The sequence below is a fragment of the Lampetra planeri genome, chromosome 24, assembly GCF_965212315.1.
Source record: "Lampetra planeri chromosome 24, kcLamPlan1.2.h2, whole genome shotgun sequence".
Classification (NCBI taxonomy): domain Eukaryota; kingdom Metazoa; phylum Chordata; class Hyperoartia; order Petromyzontiformes; family Petromyzontidae; genus Lampetra; species Lampetra planeri.
In genome coordinates this window covers 9,641,620-9,662,175 of record NC_136130.1, presented here as the reverse complement: position 1 = coordinate 9,662,175, position 20,556 = coordinate 9,641,620, and the positions used below count along the sequence as shown (strand labels likewise).

The following is a 20,556-nucleotide window of genomic DNA, read 5'->3' as shown; positions in this document are numbered from 1 at the left end:
ATCGAAGGTATCAACCCACACCCGCCCGTCTCTCTCTCTCCGAGCTCCATCCCCATCGCGATTAAACGAATTGAGAGCGTTGTTTGTTGATTATTGGTACACGGTTATGGGGTGTGGGGGAGGGGTAAAGGCGATTCTTTGCAGGTTAAATCAATGGCAATGATTCGATTTGATTCCGGGTATGGATTGTTGCGCGAAGAATCGGATCGCAGCTTGTTGAGAAACCGGGTGCTACCATTCACTCGCCAGGGGGGGTTGCTAATCATTCTTTAAACTTTAACAGTTAAATATACAAAGAATAGCGATTTTTTTTTTGCCGTCGTCGGTTCTTACTTTAAACAAAGTAGACAATGAAATTGGGGATAAATGTCACGTTCAATTTTAGTTAATGATTGTGAATTGTCTGGACGTTAATTGTGAGTTTCCCGGGTCGAGTGGTACAGCCCGGCTCGTGTTCGTATCTGGGTGGACGTGGCGGCCTTTCGCGTTCTCTGTGTTTCCCCGTCTCTGTGAACATCTCCGTCAGCCCAAAGCGAGGTGAACGAGCGTGGAGTTTCACGACCGTGGGGTTTCACGATCGTGGAGTTTCACGAGCCATCCCGTGACCCAGGACCCCGAGACACGGGGGTCGTACCCGGGTTGGGGAGTGACGGGGATGCAGGTGGTGGTGCTCGGTAGAGTAATCTAGGCGAGACCGTTGCTCCCCGAGGCTTCTCCATCGTTGCTAGGCCCCACTGTTCCGGCCTCTTGTGAATGCGACGTCATTAAAACTAATGTGTTTATCTCGTTATCCTGCATATATGTATCGACAGTAATGTTATTTTACAAAGCTTACAAGTGTTGGACAACCTGGGGATGAACTGTTTGTGTAAACACAAGTGAGACTAGTCGAAACGTCTTAATTTATAACGCTGTACACTGGGCTGCTGTGACCCAACTTGTTGTCGTGAGCCTTGACGAATGTGTAAGAGATATCTTGTAAGATATATCTTGGCATGCCTTTAAACGGCCACATTAGCACGGTTGGTTACGTACGGTGCGAAAGAAGTTCAACAAACGACGTACTATACGTGTATGCAAGTCTCGCACTTTGCATGCGACTGTTGCAGAACTTCGTGTGAGCAGTGCGGAAACATCTGTTGTACTGTATTTATATGCTCCCGGGGTATATGTTCCCCGTCTTTAGCCGACCAGCGTGGTGAATTATTGTCAAAGTTACCCCCACGACGCGTACGTTGTGGCAAAGACCCACGTGAGATGATACTAACAACAACAAAAATGCGCAAGGGAGCGTGTGATTTAAAAGCTATAATGCGTTTGCGACGGCAGATGCTTGACTGGATTTGTCTTTCAGCAGGCGGCAGCCGTCAAGGTACCGAGATTCGGTGGGAAACATGACGGCAAGGGATGATCTGCAGTTCCAGGGTAAGGCTTTAACTAATAAGTACATGAGCAGGCCATGTTTATACTGTGTATGCTTTGCAGGACATATCAAAGAGTAGGACATATCTGCTTTGAGTCTACTGCAAAAATGACAGTGACCCGCGGTGATTTTCATGTAGATCGGTCAGCCACTGGAAAAGTGTAAGCGAATGGGTGAGTTGCTAAGTTGGCGAGTGAATGGGGTCACTCTGTGAGTGGGTGGGTAGGTAGGTAAGTGGATGTGTGTGAGTGGGTGGGTATCAACCGTGGAGCTAAATTTATGACATCAGCTCTTGTGCAGCTGCTGGGTGAATTGTTGCACTGCAATACTGAGGGATAGAGACAGCATGAGGAGGCCTTCATCCAGCTGTTCATTGATCGTGGCTGATCATAATAAATGAAGGCACTTCAGCTGTGACTGCTGCTGCTCACGCGCACACACACACTCCTTGCAGAATTTGAGGATGCTACGAGTCTGTTGGCATCTTCACCTGGAGCCACCACGGTCAGCATCGAGGATGATGTCGGCCCGCCACCGAGGAATCAGCGGCCACAGCAGCAGCCGACGAGAGTGGCAGAGCGAGGTGGTGGCGAGTCCGATGATGACGATGAAGAGGTAGACATGCTGGGAAGACTTGGTGATAAGACAGAGGTGGGTCCAGTATCATCTGGCGTAATACGTCATTGGCTTCCGCATTCAAAGTTACGTTGAGTTAATTTTAAATGTAATTAAGATATTCTTTCTTCCCAATTTGTACTGAATGGGACATCATTTTTGATTGAACTTTTTTTTGTCTGGCAGTTGCTTTCTGAAGAGAAAAAGAGCGCCCCCTTCTGGACATTTGATTATTACAAAACATTTTTTGACGTTGATACACACCAGGTAAGCTGCTGGAACTGCACACAAATTGGTCGACTAATTTGATGTAAGTTGATCAGAATTGTTTTTGGAACATAATTACTGAAGATGTGTTTTTTTTAAACGTGTATTACATATCAACAGTGACCTTCAGCTTGTGTATATTGGTTTGTGAAGGTTTTGGACAGAATCAAGGGCTCAATGATACCGTTTCCTGGAAGGAGCTTTGTGCGCAAGCACATTCGGGGCAACCCCGATCTATACGGTAAAGTCACCCACGTTTTTACAATGCACTCATCAGTCTATGAGGTGCATCACTTGCAATGTTTGCTCAATTAAGAGCAAGGCACTGCCCTTATTGTCATTCGTATTTTAAGCAGACGTTGCATTATTTTAATGAGAATGTTATGTGTTACTTTAAACTCACCAATTTTATCTTCTTGGTTCTTTCGGTAAAGTCACGTAGAAGGGAAATAATAAAATAATAAAAATAAAACAATAAAATACAATTCTCACGACGTTTTCGGATACAATGCAAGCAGCCGTCCTCAGGTGAAGAACAGGTCTGTCTTTCCGACAAACGCTGTCTTTCCAATAGACGATGAATCTCTGCAGTCACGAAAGCTTTGAATCGAAATTTCATCAATTTTAGTGGAGAAACTTTAGAAGCTATAAAATCAAACAACACCGTGTTCATCAAGCCCCATCATATTAATCTACTCACCCTCATGTTAGCATGTAGTATCTTATCTATTGTTACTTGACGTTTTGTTAGTTACTTGTGAAAGGCACTGATGATGTCTTGCTGATGCTCTGTACCATATGTCACACATGTAGGTCCGTTCTGGATCTGTGCCACACTGGTGTTCGCAATTTCCATCAGTGGGAACCTCTCCAATTTGTTCACGCAAGCCAGTGGTTCCGAGTACCACTACGTCGCTGATTTTCGAAAGGGTGCGTGCATGTCTTGTCGTACAACTGTACACCTTGATGTACGTTTTTTTAAATAAATGTACACACTTTGTATTGGATAACAATAAACACACCGCTGTTCTTGTTTCTGGAATGCAGTGTCCATTGCTGCCACAGCTATTTACTCATATGCATGGCTAGTGCCACTGGCGATGTGGGGCTTTCTGCTGTGGAGGAGCAACAGGACAATGGGAGTGATGTCTTTCTCCTTCCTGGAGATCGTGTGCGCTTATGGGTACTCGCTCTTCATCTACATCCCCACTGCGGTGAGTTTTGGCCAATTCCCGCCGCATCACCCCAGTTGGTTTCTGCAGTGGAGGAACAAGCTAGCGTCTCCTACTGAGCACACTTTTAACTTTATCCCTTGATTTCTGCTCCCCCCCCACCCCCCACCAATGCCCATCCCACACATCGCAGGTGCTGTGGACAATACCGTCGGGTGTTTTGCAATGGATACTGATAGTTGTGGCGATGGCGCTCTCTGGCTCGGTGCTGGCGCTAACTTTCTGGCCTGCATTCCGCGATGACGACAAACGAATTGCGGTGGCCACCACAGTGGTCATCTTCTTATTGAACACATTGCTTGCGGTCGGCTGCAAGGTGAGCTTTGTGACACGTTAATTGGTCAACTGTTTTCACACTTAATGTTTGGTAATCTCACGCAGTTAACGTTTGTCATCAGAAACCCGAGTGGGCATTTTGTTCTCACTGCTAAATGAGACAAGTTAACATGCGTGTGCCCAAATGCGAACATAATACTGCTCCTTTACAAGCACATGCATTGTATTTGTTGAATGACACGTAAGAAATTGTCTTTAGCAAAGGACACTGTGGTCTGGTCAGACACAGGTCAAGTAAAGGTGTACCAGTATATAATCTATGAGCACCTTATATCTAAAAGCTGATCTATCGCTTGTATGGTATTTTTCATTGTATCACAATTTAAGTCATCACTTTTAATTGTGACTTGGCAGGAGCCTCTGGCTGGCCTCGGGTGGTACTAACATCTCGCGTTGTGTGTGCAGTTGTACTTTTTCTCCACACGTCAAGCGCACATCGCTGCTGTAACGACTCTGAGCCCGCATGTGACGATGGCACACAGGGCCAACGGCACGGCACACTGAGCTCTCCGAGGACAACTGCACATCAAACAAGAACATGTTTTTAATCTTGATGTAACAGATTTCAGATTGTTAATTGGGACTAAGGTGAACTTAAGTGTTATTTATGTATACTTTGCCAGGCACTTGCAGAGAAAACATTAAATTGCAAATGCATGTTAGGTCACCTTTCTTGACTATGTATTGTATATTTTAAGTATATATACGCGAGGTGAATAGTGCCATGAAAAAAAGTGGGTAAGTTTGGTTCCAGGCTGCTTAGCAGATATCCAGCCCCATATAAAAGATCCTATGCATATACTGTGTACAGAGTATATATATACAATGCAGGAAATTGTAGTTTGTACAGTCTCATTCAGTTGAGTAATCATAAACCGAAGTTGTATTTGTTTGGCAGAGGAATGATTTGCTGCTTTTTGTTTAGTTGTCCTTCCCTGCACGTCCGATTAGCGACATGGTGCAAAAGCTCATACATTTGGGATTTATCAAAAGATGACAAATGCCTGTTGTCCATAGAGAGCATGCACTCGACTCGGGTCTTCAAGTTTGAGAATGGCAAGTCTTTCTGCTGCTCTACTTTGGCTCCCATGTTAAAAATGTTGACAACCACAAGCAGGGAGCGGAATTTAGCGCATCCAAATGTCTGAATTGACAGCAATGTTCGTCAATGGCATATACGAATTTTGTTTGCATGCATTTTATTTTCCAAAGTTGTCACACTGCTAAATGTATGCAGAATTCATATTCAAGGCTAAAGTTACGAATTTAAATGTTATGAAAAAAAACCCCACTACCTTTGACATTTAAAATAAATATCTGCAGTAATGTTTTTTGGTCATTGGGGGAAAGCTTGATTCTATATGGGGGGCCGTCTTTAATTCAGCAACCCGGTTTAGAGGCACGCATTTACCAGACTACAAAAAAATTAAGTCGATGCTATGGAATGAAAGAATAAGCGATGCATTTGGAAACTTAAAACACTGTCCACATGTTAGCAAACAGTATTGTCAATGAGAGTACCTGCTGAAGGTTGTGTATATTTGCTAAGCAAACATCTTTTCAATAGGGACGGTCCACATGAATTTTCAAAAATTTCCTTTTAAGAATCCACTGCTGGACGAAGGCTTCCATTTGTAATAATTGTCCTGGGAGTTGTTTGACCATATTTCGCACCACACTTGTGGACCCGCACATACGGGACATGTGGAGAAAAAAAAAGCTTCAAAGCTCATTGGGATTCCTGCATTCTTAATCAAAAGATGCACATTCTGACTTCGTGTCACACTTTGTCAGCACAGATTAAAGGCTGGGGATGGCAGGTGGGAATTGAAATCCGATCGCCAGGGATACTTGCAAATGAGGCTATATCCTAGTGTCTTAGTTCTCCCGTTTCATCCATTTTTTGCACTTCCAATTGGCACGGTTGGCCTTAAGTATTGTGCCAAATGAGCTTAGCATATGTTAAACAAACTTGACAGTTCAGTGCACCACTGTACCCACTGCGATTAAAATTAACGTTGCTGTTAAATGTTATATCCTATCACAATCATCTGGAAAGTGTCCCATCTCATTAAATCGAAATTGAGGGTTAGGCCTGGAGTATTATTTGAATGTGTAACCACGCACATCAGGTTGATGGCTGTTGCAGAGCTACTTAGTGGGAAGCAGTGGCGCTAAAATCTTGAGTTTTTCTATTCACCCAACTTCCAACCTGCACTGACCAGCATAGTAAAGTATGGTCAGATAACCCCCATGACCATCCAGCAAGTGACAACGGGAGTTCATGTATATTATACATTGGGTATTTTTATGCTCTTGGAACAATAAAACGTGCGTTTGATGGGATTTCTTTAGTGGTGGTTTTGTTTGTCTTGTTCGTTCACATGTGAATGTTAGAAAACAATTGTGTTTTGAGATTGCTCAATATTCAATACATTCACTCGAATATCCATCTGGTTAAACGACGACTCGCTGTTGAGCATCATTTTGTGAAAAGTCAAGTGGTAGCTGATGTTAAAGCCATGTATTTTGAATACAAAGTATTTCACTTAAATACTTGAAGTTTCAAGGCTCCATACAAGTTACATTCTATACATAAGGTTTAACTTTTGGGTGGAGTGGCATAGTGGTTCGTGCACTGCACAAGGAACCCATAAACCAGTTCCAATTCCTGGCCATGGATATCATTGGTGAGTGATGCAGCCACAGACCTGCCCGCAAACCTATACCGACAAGCATGAAGTGTGGTAAAAAAAAACTGATGCTGTGGGGAGGCCTTCCTCCAGCAGTGAATTGGGAAGAGTTCAATTCGAGGTATTTTCATGCAGCACACAATAATTTCATACTTTAAGCAAGGGATATTCTTGCAAGTCAAGAATGCACAATTCTCATTCTAGAAATATTTTTTTTTATAATTGAAGCACTGTTCGAGATAAAAGCAACACAATTCATGAGTATGATGTTTATTTTAAAAGGAAGGAAACAGACTTAAATATAGAGCTGGCAAGTTTAAAGATGGCACTCGCATGATGACAGGTGCCAATGTGAGTGGTGGTCATCACAGCTAAACGTTTTTACGGAGACAATTGTACAGTAAAGCGCGTTGCCTCTTAGCAAACTTGGGAACGGCTACATCCGCTTTAGGGCATTGATAAAAGCAGATCTTGTCTGAACCCTCCCAAAATAAGCATCTTAATCTGCTAACATTTGAAGTGAATTTTCACAGCATAACTGGGTTGCCACGTCAATTCTAAACATCAACTCCTAGACATTAACGCTACAGACGAATTTCTTAAGGTTATTTTACGGACCAAAAATGAACTCGTCTTTTCGTATTCTATAACCTCAAGGAAAAAGTTGTTCAGATGTAAAAATACCATCCCACGGTGTGCACCGCACCACCTTCAAGACGGTTGACAAAAAGTGAATAAAACCATAAAAAGGTTCTGTATAAAAAAAACTAAACATGGCTTAAGATATACATTAATAACTAAACATACGAACATTTCACAAAGTGGTGTAAAACATTGTTCTGCAATTCTTCACCATTGACCTGGTGAAGCTTGAACCAACATTTACAATATTTTATTCACTGTATTGTAATTTAAATGTCATAAGTTATACCTTAATACTTGCAGGTCATGTTTGAAATAAGAACATCCTTACTGGAATGTTTGAGTATTTAACATCTTTAAACTTGTGAAGACCACTATTTAGATTACTAATCTTGGCAGAAATATTAACCTTGGGGAGAGACATGAGCCCCAGCCTGTATGTAGAAGCCAAATGACCACATTGACCACATTTGGCTGCAGAAAAGTTTGCGCCCGTGCTAAATTTATGTATCGTAATTTTATCCCACCGATTAAATCCTGGATCTGTCATACTTATGTTATCATACATTTTACATGTCACGTACTGCAAGAAAGTATTGTTTTTGGAAAGTAGCCACACTTCTACAGAGCTGTGCAGATACAATGCCAAGGTGCATTTGCAAGCCACCCGTGCAAGCCAGGTGGCCAATACAAAAAAACTCTACAAGGTTTAACCCCTCTGGAAATGTTTTCAAAACTGCAATAGTAGCACCCTTCGCCAATGTACACGTTGGAGCGAGATCACACCATTGAACACGAAATTGCCAGTCACTGAGCAGCTGATTTACTCAGAAGTGTAGGCAAAACTATTTTAAATTAACTGTTAATTTGCTACTTTGAAAATAAATCTAGCTACGTCTGTCTTTTTCTCGTCAAATGTCTCACTCCAGTGTAATAAGCACATTGTTCCATCGTGACTTTTCAATATAGCCACTCTTAAAAATGAACAAATTGCCCGTTGCGTTTTCGCAAACACTACAACATGTCTAAAGTCCAAAAAATTGGAAGAGTATCATTAAAACACAAATGCACAGTTTAGGACCAAACTTTAGAAGCTTCCGCTTGTTCGTGTGAATAAAAACGGGTGCAAATATCATTGCGAATGTTTTTTTGGAGCAGCTATTGAGCCTTGAAAATATCATTTATAACCAGAAAATCACTTTGTGCTAACACTTTACCATTGTGAAATGTTGCAATGCGACAGGTAAAGTTAATGTTTCTATGGTTTTATGCATGTCTACATCTGCAGATAAAGTAAAGTTAATTGCATCCACATTTTATAAAAATCAGGAGGCAGTTTTACACTTAAAAACTAAAATCTCCCACAATGGTAAATTCACAATGCTCATAAAAGGAGGCAGATTTCAATTACTCTGGGTCAATGGCGGAGCCAGGATTTTCAGGTAGGGGGGGGGCAACCCCTCCAGCAATGAAAAATGATACGGAGTTGTTAGTAAGGACTTGTCCCTTGCTTTTTATTCGACGCGTGCGCGGCAATGGCACAGCCATCGATGGAAGGGTCGAATTCGAACCGTGCGTGATGGGCATCGCGCTCGCCGAAGGTGTTTGCCTTCAGGGAAGTCGTGTCCTGTAGACGCAACTGCGCACAATTCTGTGAGACACTTATAACTGCTTTGCCGTTACTTATTGCCAATTATGGACTCGGACTATTGTCCTATCATCTCACAGAGTCCCTGGCACATAATAATATGCTACACATTGGCAGTGGGGGTCGCAAAATGCCGATTTATTACTAATAAACCCCAATGATCCGATCGAAATGATGGATTCGATCGGACTATTGGGGGGACACGTGCCACCCCCCCCCCACTGGCTCCACTAGTGCTCTGGGTCATGGTTTATAACATCAGTAAAGCGGGCAGTAACTGAGGTTTTTTTTGCCAAACTTGAAAAGCACTTCAACAAATTACTGTCGTAAACAAAAAGAAAGTCGCTGTAAACTTAATGTAGTGTGCAGTCTTGAAATGGCAAGATAAATGTCATGTATTCTAATAACGATGTCAGGATTAGCAGCAACAATGTCATCAGCTTGACATTATTACTGCCTCTTATCTGCATCAAAACAATATATCTTTCTGGGAACTTGGTCCAGATATATCCCAAATAGAACTTTAAAAAATTACTATACCACGAGCAGAACAATTTTGGGTATGTGTTGAACTTAATATATATAAAAAACATGTATAACAAACTGCATATACTTGCACGCAACTGCAAACGCCGGCTGGTGCTGTGACGCACGTGCACACGTGCGCTCACTCAGATAGCCAAATGGTAAAGTTACAGCGTTTTAAAAAGTTCACGTGAATTGAGGTTGAATTAATTACGGACGGTTGCTCAGCCTCATCCCTTCGCATCTTGTGCTTCCTCTCAGCTGTTGAAGGGCATGTTGCTGTTGACGAGTGGTACCGGCGACGTCGTCATGCCCAACATGCCGCCCATCGATGCTGCCGCCGCCGCCGCAGTGGCCATCTGGCCAGACATCGGGTATCCGGGTACTGTGGAGTGGCCCGTGTTGCCACTTCCTGTTGCACACAGGCACAGCAAGGCACACACATTGCTTTCATGCTACCCAGTATTCAGGTCAGTTTGCGTGACTGCCCATCATCCTGAGAATGTGAGCGTGGAATTGCATTTAAGTGATCAGCAATAAAAATGAACCCCCTTGCCACAAATGGACATCTGTTCAATTGTCAGGTTTCTCAATTATGTCTTACAAGTTCACAATCTCTTTTTAAAGAAATGTTTTATTTTACAATGAATCCCATCCAAAAGGAGCATGCTGTTGAAAAGGAGGGTTGATTTCTTTATGGGACATTCTCAGGTAAATTATTCAAGTAAGTTTCCTGGTTCAAAATGTAATTTCATCGTCTCCCATTTCCAACAGAGACCCATCCCAGAGCATGCATTAACAAAACCCATGTCAAGACCGCACATCCATTACACTCGGAGCAATATGGGCAAAGCTACTACACTGCTCATGACAGAGCATGCCACTTAGTTGCTATACCTGGTTAATTATACAAGGTGGATCCATACATTTAAAAAATAAAAGTTAACTACAGTGGATTCGAGACAAATTTAAATGTCCAGTTACATTCATGTTAGTGGCCAATTTCTCCCCGGGGTGCAAAGGTCCATCAGATAAGCTCAATAAGTTACTAAATAAACAAGGAAATAAAGTCATGCAGTAGCGGTTTTGGCTAGAGCGTTACCCGGCACAAATCCCGTGCTCATAATGGAGCCCAGCCTGGAGAAACTGTGATTCACAGGCCCAGTGTCGGCTGCAAAGAGATAGAGACACAGCGAGGCAGACAAAGCTCATGCACCAGCGTACACCAAAACACGAACAAAGCACATCGAGATAACTAAATAGAGCGGTACAAATTATGCACTACACACCCAAGTCAATCAGTAGACGCAGCAATGGTTGAAACTAATACAAATTGCTAATTAATTAAGAAACTGTAATAAGCACTTTCCAGTTGTTTAACGAGTTCCTTCCAGATAGGTTTCCTGCTCCAACGGTCGCATTTTTGCTCACCAAGTTTGATCAAACATCCAGACCATTCGTACGTCTGCCGATTGCCAAGTCAGCTCGTACTGTTGGCGCAATTATCAGAGCCATGTAAATAAAGCATAATATGAAACACCAATCACTATAGATAAGATGGTTACGGTTTAAAAGAGTTCTTCCAGTATTGACAGATCCTATAAACAAATAACATTTTTATGACTACCAACGTTTTTTTGCCAATTTTTTATGATTTCTAGAAAGACTCTTCCAAGGTTAAAATTCTGAATTTCAGGTACATTAAGGGAAAGTAAAGAGGTCACTTTACTTTCGTGTAAATGCAAGTTTAAAGAATTAAGCAGAACCACTTTAAAACGTTTCCAATGTTAACATAAAAGCGGCAACAGCACTTCCCTCTATGTGAAATGGCACCAAACGGTAGCACGGTTAAGGAACGACAGAACGGCATGGTCACCACGTACACCGCCACCTTTACACAAAAGCCTCGCGTGTTAGACAGAACGCACACCACCTAATCATAATAAGCACCAAATCGAAACTGCCCTGCCAAGTGATGTATTGACGTCAATATTTTGCAAGCAAAACAAGCAAATAGGAATAAACGAAATTATTATAGTGGCCATGAGGGTCCTTAATGCAAGTGTCCACTTAGTAACTATAAACAACATGCACAGCAGGGTGCCCACACAATCTTGTATAACAGGGTTTTTCAACTTGCGGCTCACAGGCCAAATATGATCTGCAAGGGCTCTCGGATGGCTCACCGAGCCAAGAGATATGTCCTGCTTTCACGTAAAAAAAGATTAGCCAGATATGCGAGAGATGAGAGAACGGAGAGGTGTAAACAATAAACATTTGACAGTCGAAAGAGACAGATGTCGGACCTGCCAATGAGCGGGACACTTTAGCGGTCACATGTAAACGTTAAAACATTATGACGCTAATAATTCATCTCATGTTCCGCAAGCCCATCATAATTTCACTCTGACCCACTGGAATACAGCTGAAGAACCCTGCTCTTTTTACACGTTTGTGTGACCAATCACTTAGGTTTACATCGAATGGAGGTTGAAGATTGCCTCTTAAAAGTGGTGATCATACCTGCACCACCGTCAGTGTTACTCACCCATGGGGATGTGGTTGGTTGGCGTTGGAGAAGCCACCGAATTTAGCACCGAACTCAAGTCAAACGCAGACGGCACAGCAGCTAGAAAAGTAAAATTGAAAGACCGCAGTTTTTAAAGATGCATGCATCAAACCATGTATAAGCAGGTAGGGGGGAACATTTTAAACATGACAAATGGATGGTAAAATGTCAAAAATGACCGACTTAAATTGTGCAATCATATTGCGGTCCTGGATAGTGCAATACAAAAATAATGGTATGTATGGGGGGGGGGGGGCGCAAATATTTTTTTTCCATTACATCCGGTTATTTCAATTCGTGGCATTTACTATAATATCCGTAAGTGCAAGTCGACTATAAGAACACAAAGGTGAACATGCTGAGTGCCAATGACAGAGGGCGCGCATACTGTGGTTTGTGAGTTGCGTCGAGCCCACGGTGCTGTACGCCGACGGGCCCCACATGCCTTCAGACGGAGACGTGTAGTGGGAGCCGGCAGGCGGCGACGGTGTCGTCCCCGAGTACCTGCAAACAACAACCGGCGTGCAGCGCTCCAACGTCCAGTTCCGAGGTGTAATGTGACCAGTATGGGACAAAATCAGGCAAACTGCTCTCTGATAACAAATAATTACATAAATTAAACTAATTCTATTTTACCAGGTAAGGCCGACTGAGCTATATAGCTATTTTTTTTCAGTTACCTGGCCACAAATCATAGCTCAACCAAGTGCTTGTGGAAATTTATAGCAACCAAATACTCTAAACGCATGTTTTTAAAAATATGGAGGGGAAAGCCGGGAGGACCCGGAGAAAAATCCACGGGACCACGGGGAGAAAATGCAAACTCCAAATATACCAGGCATCAGGGTCAGGATTGAACCCACAACCTACTGGATAACAGGCGAGAGGGTGTAACCATCTCGTCACCGTAGGCTGTGGCCCCAGGGGGTGGCATGCGGGTTAATGGCAGGGAGCTTAAATATGGTAGCACATCAGTAAAATAGATTTTTGTAAAATCCTATGGGAGTGAGGTCACTGTATTTTTCCCATAAGATTTAATTAAATGTCAAAACATTATCATCATTATCCGTGCACCATCATAGAATGTGCGACCATGATTTATCTTTAATGAAGCATAAAAAGACGTGTTTGTCAGCTCGGGATATACAACAAATGTGACATTCATGGTCTTACCTGAAGAATGGATTTTTGAGGTCCAACAAGTTGCTCGACTTTGACCCCGTTTGGTCGACTACAGCCACGAGGTTGATATCATAGCTCTGTCTGCAGGCCGTGGAAAAAATATATAAAATCATAAGAAAAATTAATACTTAGTTACCGAATAAACCTCAGCTGTTTCATTGTTTTTCATACCGTAAGTAGAACTTCAATTGAAATCGTGTTAAGCATTAACTTGTAAAACAAATACAGAAGACTCCATTTATAGGTGCAGTCGACAATTCAGCTGTAAGCATGCAATTGAAACGTGTGACGAAGAACAATGTAAACTAATAAACGTGGCGTAACGTGATTGAGCAAAAATACACCACAATGCAATGACCACGCAAAGGCTTTTTTTGTAGGTCCGTTCGTGAGCACAAACCTTTTGTTTGCGATCATTACAACAGTGCCAGAGAGCGTATCTCCGGCTTTCGTGAAGAGCGGCGACTGCAGCAGGCAGCGCACTTGGTACCAGTGCGTTAATGGCTCCGTGGGAGCCGTGGAGAGCCAAACTGTCAGCCTGCAACAGCATGCACACATACCATAATACAGCTCTTTAAATACTGGCTACAGCATTGTTTTCATCGTATTAGGCACGTGACAGCAAATAGCAAGTAGGCCACTTGAAACGGCGTCGATGATAGTACTCACATAGAGCCCACGAACGCCACGTCGAACCAGAAGGCCAGGCCGTGCACCAGCCCAGACTGAAGCATCTGGAACTTGAAAGGGATCTCTATTCTGGAAAAACAAAGTTTAACCCATTAGTGGCTCACAGCAACACAGCCACTTACAAAGACTGAGCGAGGCAAAGGTGCGACTACGACAAAACAGCATCAAGACCCTTCAAAAAAATATGACTGCTTTTCCAAATAAGTTTAGGTTGGAAAGTGCTATGTAGGAATATTGATATAATTTGCATGTGCACTCCTAATAACTGCACGGGTTATTAGGAGTACACATGTTTGGTGCGAAACAAGTTCAACATATGTACATAAACCTGGAAACTAGACTCAAAATGATCCATAACTTAGTTGATTAAAATGAAAATCACGGCCACAAATCGTAACAACTAATGAAAACATCTCGGGTGAGTGAATCATTCCAAGCCTACCAGAACAGCAGAGAATGTCTTCAATTGTCGTGACAAGGTGTAGATTGAGACCCTCACCTGTGTAGGTCCTCCTCCCTGGCCTGCTGAAAGTTCACCGTGTACTTGATGGACCTGGCCATCAGTATCCGAATGTCAAATGTATCCTTAAAGAAAAGACAGATATACATGGAACACATTATTAATATACAAAAATAACTAAAGATTACATTTGCTTTTTAACATAATTACCAAGTCCTCTAAACCATCCCATCGTCGGTTGCCCTCGATGCTTTAAGTCAGCTTTCCCTTCCAAAATCCTCATGTTGCTTTAATAGGTCCTACATTCATTATGGATGCACCTCAGGCTTTCCACTCACCACGATTGGCTGCCGAAAGTACTCTTCAAGGGCAGCCCCACGTAGGCTGGACAGATCGACACCATGGAATGACTGCTGGTACCTATAAAGGACAACCATCACGTTCACAGGGGGAAATATTATTCCAAGCTCTACACGGTGTCCGTAAAGAAACACAATTCAACAACGGTTTGAAATGGGTCAACAAAAATACACACACACAGTTGGTATTATATTTAATCGAAAGCATTTCATGTCTATATGCCACATCAAGATTTGAGTCCCAGGTGTTTGCCAAAATATCGGCTGTGATCATTTGGAATGGCTTGGTTTTTCGGTTTCTGTGGCATACGCTTTACCTTTCACATAACCTCAACATTAAACCATGGTGTTCGAATAGAGGACTAATGTATAGTTTATTGTTAATGGATCACACCTTTATGGATAACTTAAAGGTACCATTTCATGGGGAATGTGAGGCACTACATGCAGCTTAACACATTAATTCCATGTTAGGCGAGTTTGTTGAATGAAGATGTCCGAATTCAAATTCGTGGCTCTGTTAATCCACTGCTGAAGGCCTCTCTATGCTGCATCAGTCATCATGGTTGATCAACCACATTTCACCATGCTGATCAGTGTGGGCTAGTGGAGGGGGGGGGGCAGGCAGGATTGGTACTGGTTCAGATATTACTTGCCAATGATGTTAGTCGTGCCTGGGTATAAAACCAAGGTTGCTTTCAGGAGTAGTGGAATGCACCAACCACTGCTCCCCATCATATTTGAATGCATTTGGTCAAATTGAAATTAAGGAACTACATGTAGTATTTGCAGTGTAATTCTCCTTACCAAAATGCAATACCACACCAACACATCCTTATTTTTCAACTCACCAAATAACGTACAACATGGACGAATGGATGCACTTTTTAAGTTGTTTCCGCCAGTGAAACAAATGCAAAAAACTGCATATGAATTGCGATATTACAGCAGCTCCCCTAATATCGAAGCATTGAAATAACATGTAAACAAAACAGAAAGATGTTTCACCTTGCACCTAAAGACAATCATTTAGGATTCAATCTCACCAGAAGTTGGCCTTTGAGAATTGCTCCATGTAGAGTTGCTCATCTGTAAATGGTGCCAAGTGGACATCGCCGAGCGTTGGAAACATATTACCTAGACAGCAGAGAAACAAACCAAAAGTGCACGAATCAATTATAAAATCCTCATCAATTAATCGAACATCCCAATATTATGTAAATTAAATAAAACTACTGTGATGTACATGCCCGTCAGTTAGGGGCATAATGATTCACCCACCTGGCAATTTGATTAAGTCTCACTATTTAATTCAATAATACCTGTTTTATAACACCAGTGAACAATAGCACACCTAGCAAGGATATGAATCCATTATATAAAAATATATAACTCCATTTTCAAGTTCAAATACATTTGCCTGGCTAAGTGAGAACTCAATCGGATTATCTCATGTGCAAGAGTGACACGTGGGATTATGCCACACACAGATTTTTACCCAATGCGAGTTTACGTTTGTATCATTATAAATCACCCACATTTTATCCACTCTTGGAAGAAGGCTTCCACACATCTTGCGACTATCCATCATGGTCCTGGGGTGCCAATTAATTTTACGTACGGTGGAAAAATTTACCTCAGGAGTCAAGCAAGGTGATATTCTCTTACCAAGGCTATACACAGTGGCATTTGAAGACATATTCCAAAAACTAGATTGGAGAAATGGAGGCATAGATACAAGTAGTGAAAGCATAAACAACATGAGATTTACTGATGACAGTCGTAACAATAGTAATGAATTACCAAAAAAATTGGACGATGGATAAATGAGCAAAACAAATATGCAGAACAAGTTCACTTAACAAAAATAAATTATTTGACAACTGAATAAAAAACAAAACATATTAGGCAGAAGTAGATGTGTGCATGGTATGCTTATAATCAGTATGATCGATTTAGCCATTTAATGCTACATAATTTCTGCTAGTAGACATTGTCAAAGGGGAATTTGCAATCTATCTTCTGCCATTTAATGACTTTGGTCTTTCCCTTTGTAAACACATCAGGGGCAATGTACATACAAAGGCACCTGCTTCGATTCAGCCGTACCATTTGGCTTGAGCCACTTCTTGGCATGCAGGTAGCTCTCCAGCATGCGCTCGTTGAACAGCATGTACCCCATGGGCTCCGAGATGATAACGTCCACCTTGTCTGGGATGGACACATCCTCCACCTTCCCAGGGATCACTACAATCCGATCCTGCAAGTTGTTGCTCCTCACCAGTACCTGGAGCAACATCATTAAATCACCATACATTTTAAACATTAGATGGGTAGTTTTTTTTTTTCTAAACGTTTTTAAAAGAGTCTGAACAAGTTTTTACTCTGCTGTTAAAGTCAATTGTGTGGGCCCTTAAAGTGCCAAGAGTACACCAGAGAAGGCATGAGTTCATTGTGTTCTTGCACCATTGAATTGGACCGCCTTTCATTGAGCAGCTGTTTCAGTGCATTGGCTTTACAAAAGAACCACCCCAACAGAAACGTCATCTCCAACTTGCCCAGCCCCCACAATCCCTACCCTACAAAAAAAAACCCTAAGCCAGACTGTTGCATTTAAAACAACATTTGAATGGACACCGTATAATTCCCTGCCAAAAACTTTTGTGTTGCGATGATGCAATTTTGCAGTCTTGTGGCATTGGGAAAGTAGTACCGCACCTCAGCATGCTGTGCCATGCTGCTCGCCTCCACTGCATACACCTTCCTGGCGCCGGCCTGAACGGCGAAGAAGGAGAGGATTCCCGAGCCACAGCCCACGTCCAGAACAATCTGTCCCAACATAAACGGTCAGCTACAAATGCCTACTCGGCCATACTTAAGAAAGCATTGCAAACTTCATTCATAATGCAGCAACAAAATGTAAACAGTATGAATAAAGTAAATGGCCAACAGCCTTGTGGTAAAGCAGTTTACACCCGACCTAAGAGCACAACTCTTGTTTTTTTGTACGAGGAGGGCAAATGTTGGATGAACAGCAGTGTGGTGCAGATGACAATACCTTATCTCGGAAGTCGGCATGGTTCTGAAGGATGGCCCTCTGGTATGTCCCTGTGCGGATATAGTCTTGCATCATGTTTTGCTGCTGCGAGAGGTACCCGTAGAACTGACGAGAAGAGGTGAGATAACAGATAGAGAAACAACAATGACCTTTATATGTTGTAAATAGATGCATAAAGACTTTAAACATTGACAAGTGTTTTTCCCGAAGCACATCGATGCTTATGTTTATCGCTGGTTACTAAAGGGGCCATTTGTATGTGTCAGCTAGAACGATCAAATGCAAAGTATAAATCAATTAAAATGTAATTGACCACTTCCTCGAATCCAATAAGTTAATTTTTGCAAAAAACATGAGCTACACATGCATGTAGTAAATTTGTTCAGTGGAATTCACCTGGAAATACTGCACAGCAGAAGACTCCTCTGTTCTTTCACTAAACACAGACCTCTCCACACTTCGTCCCTGACATGACTTGAGTAGGTTCATGAAGGAGTTGAAATCTAAGGACGCAGGGCAAGTTGGGATACATGTTCGTAAAAGGAACTGTACCACAATAAATACGAGGTTCATTGCGAGAGTTTCTCAAATGATTCTAAAAAGGCTGAAACATCACAGCCATTCTCTCCAAGAATAAGATTTTTAAAAATATTTAGCAAAGTGCTGCATAATATTATCCACAAATCAGATATTGCCAAGAGATGCAAATGGAATTTAAGGACACAAATGTATTCAGAAGCATACCGGGCTGCGAGGCGAAGTGTACAAGCACACTGTTCTGCCCGAGGGTGATGAGGAACGCCTGCTTGCTCACTCGGCAACACTCTGTGTCTCTGCCGATCATGCATTTGAAGACACAAACACCACCACCTGCAACAAGACAAACATGCCCTCTTGTAGAATTAAAACTTTTATTTCTCCAGAAGCACAGATGACTTCATGTTGGATTAAAGCACCACCACCCCCTATGCTGTATCAGTCAAAGGGGGGTTGCCGACCACATGTTAACGATTTGGTCAGTGTCGGTTGGTGAAGGGGATAAATCCAAGACCAATGACGATATTTTTCGCCATTGATAATAGCCATGGCTGGGAATAAAACTCATGTCACCAGAACAATGTATTAGCCGCTGATAGGACAGCCAAATGTGAGAAATGTGCAACACATACATTTGACTTTGCGATTAATTTTCCAACGTCCAATACAAACAAATGTACCCACACTCAGTCCCAATTGCAGCGCTTGAATATTTCTTTTCGATAAAATTAAACTCAAGTAGTAACTAACAGTGCCTGAAACGTTAATCACAAATGGCATCGAGCACTTGCTCGACGATATATTGGTGCACTGCACTAGTACTAACACACTGTCCGTGAAATGCGGTTGAAACGGGAAAGTATAATTGACAATATCACCATCAGTCCGATAAAGTGCAACGACCGCTTGTCAAAGCCACGGCTGGATGTGGCCTTACCCAGGCCACCGTCCGCGTCGTGGGGAGGGCAATTGACGATAATTACAACAGGTGGGTCAACGCGGGGTGGTGAAGACAGACGTGGGAGCATTGAGACGAAGGAAAATATAAGCAAATTAAAATACTGTGATGGCTTTTGCTGCACTGCCCTCTACTGACCACGTAAAGTCCCGCAACACTGGCAATAAGGTACGGTAACACAATAGGCACTGGCTCCGTTTCGGCACGTAACGATACTATTTTGGCCAAATCAGCCAATACGTCTTCAATCCAGACTATTATTTTCCAGCAGACATCGACTTATTAGAGTCATTAGCAGAGTATGGGGCCTGTTAAATATGCTGCTGGTTGCCTGATGTTCTAGGCAATGGCAGTCCAGAGTCAAATTTGCAAGTTTATCACAGCAAAATTGCCCACATCTTTTTTGCGATAAGAGAACGACTGGCATGGTATGCAAACCCTCGGTGCCGTAAGTTTCAGAAAATCCGCACAACCCTTGGGCATTATGAATCGAAGGCGAGGGATTGTGACCGCCCGCATACATTGCACCACCAATAACGGCCGCATCAACATACGGTTCACAAATCATTCCCGCTCGTCTAAATACATCGCACCCATCATCATCAGTACCGGCAGTATAGAACTTATTAACATTATTAAAGAGCTATCCCCTCGTCGTCACGTGCGACCGCCTATTGTTTCCGATACAAGACTCGCCGGGGCATTTACTCGCCGAGGGCCAGGGAGTAAAACACAAACGACGTGAAATGTGGCGCCCTCATCAACTAAGCGGGTAGTTTAACTAACTAGCGACTCGTTAATAAATGTACCGAGCGCCTCAGAGGTGAGTGCGAGCTAATTTGCGTGCCGGCTCCGGGGAGGGGAGGCCTGGTTCAGGCTTCGCCGCGGTCAATGGGCGCACGCGGGCCCGGCAATTGCCGAACCGCGCCGTCACGCACCGTTGTAGAACGCCACCCCGAGCGAGTCGCCGCCGCCTCCTCCTCCTTCTCCGCCGCCGGTCGCCTTGGCCTCGAGGCGCAGGTTGGCCTCGGGGTTGCGCTGCACGCCGCCGCCGTTCTGCTCGCCCACCGCCGTGAGCCGCACGCCCTCGAAAGACGCCGCCGCCGCCATGACGCCCGCGGGGCAAGCGAAGCGGCGCGCGCGTTTTATTGGGATGCGGACAAAAGGCGTCTTCCGGAAGAAGAAGACGTCTTCCGGAATAAAGGGGAAGACTTCTTCCGGAAGATGGGGAAGACGTCTTCCGGAAGATAGAAGATAAGTTTTGCGGAAGATGAGAAAGAAGCAGATGTCTTCCGGAAGATGCTGACAGGCACTATTTTAATTTACTTCACCGAGTGTTAACATCCCCAGTTATTTTTAACA

At 43.0% G+C, this 20,556-nt stretch overlaps 2 protein-coding genes across 4 annotated transcripts; one reads left to right on the top strand and one right to left on the bottom strand.

Annotated features, from left to right (window-relative positions):
- The first annotated feature begins 367 nt into the window (after window positions 1–367).
- On the top strand, window positions 368–6,219 carry YIPF1 (Yip1 domain family member 1). Of its 2 annotated transcripts, none has more exons than XM_078605593.1 (9): window positions 368–537; window positions 1,358–1,425; window positions 1,878–2,074; window positions 2,225–2,305; window positions 2,459–2,546; window positions 3,119–3,235; window positions 3,353–3,519; window positions 3,671–3,853; window positions 4,279–6,219. In XM_078605593.1, exons 1-9 carry the CDS (start codon window positions 389–391, stop codon window positions 4,375–4,377), a joined length of 1,149 nt encoding a protein of 382 aa, XP_078461719.1. In that variant the 5' UTR covers window positions 368–388; the 3' UTR covers window positions 4,378–6,219. The 2 variants fall into 2 exon arrangements, with proteins under 2 accessions (XP_078461719.1, XP_078461718.1); XM_078605592.1 differs by having other exon boundaries at window positions 371–537; window positions 1,355–1,425.
- A 601-nt stretch (window positions 6,220–6,820) lies between these two features.
- LOC144726738 (histone-arginine methyltransferase CARM1-like) lies at window positions 6,821–20,328 on the bottom strand. Of its 2 annotated transcripts, XM_078605590.1 has the most exons (16): window positions 20,133–20,328; window positions 18,444–18,569; window positions 18,096–18,202; window positions 17,700–17,804; window positions 17,360–17,470; window positions 16,751–16,928; window positions 15,688–15,778; window positions 14,621–14,702; window positions 14,322–14,407; window positions 13,802–13,891; window positions 13,533–13,670; window positions 13,124–13,213; window positions 12,339–12,454; window positions 11,930–12,010; window positions 10,484–10,552; window positions 6,821–9,793 (listed from the first exon to the last, which is right to left on the bottom strand). In XM_078605590.1, the coding sequence occupies exons 1-16, from the start codon at window positions 20,302–20,304 to the stop codon at window positions 9,639–9,641; spliced, it is 1,797 nt and encodes a 598-aa protein (XP_078461716.1). In that variant the 5' UTR covers window positions 20,305–20,328; the 3' UTR covers window positions 6,821–9,638. The 2 variants fall into 2 exon arrangements, with proteins under 2 accessions (XP_078461716.1, XP_078461717.1); XM_078605591.1 differs by lacking the exon at window positions 10,484–10,552.
- Window positions 20,329–20,556: the final 228 nt, after the last annotated feature.

Bases quoted from the DNA above. Each gene is read 5' to 3' on its own strand.
- LOC144726738 (XM_078605590.1), bottom strand. From the start codon at position 20,304: ATGGCGGCGGCGGCGTCTTTCGAGGGCGTGCGGCTCACGGCGGTGGGC. The intron at 13,214-13,532 runs GTTTGTGCTCAC...CACGGCCTGCAG, and splicing joins GTAATGATCGCAAACAAAAG to ACAGAGCTATGATATCAACC. The intron at 10,553-11,929 runs GTGAGTAACACT...ATCTCTTTGCAG, and splicing joins AACCAACCACATCCCCATGG to CCGACACTGGGCCTGTGAAT.
- YIPF1 (XM_078605592.1), top strand. From the start codon at position 389: ATGATTGTGAATTGTCTGGACGTTAATTGTGAGTTTCCCGGGTCGAGT. The intron at 3,236-3,352 runs GTGCGTGCATGT...TCTGGAATGCAG, and splicing joins CGTCGCTGATTTTCGAAAGG to TGTCCATTGCTGCCACAGCT. The intron at 3,854-4,278 runs GTGAGCTTTGTG...TTGTGTGTGCAG, and splicing joins TGCTTGCGGTCGGCTGCAAG to TTGTACTTTTTCTCCACACG.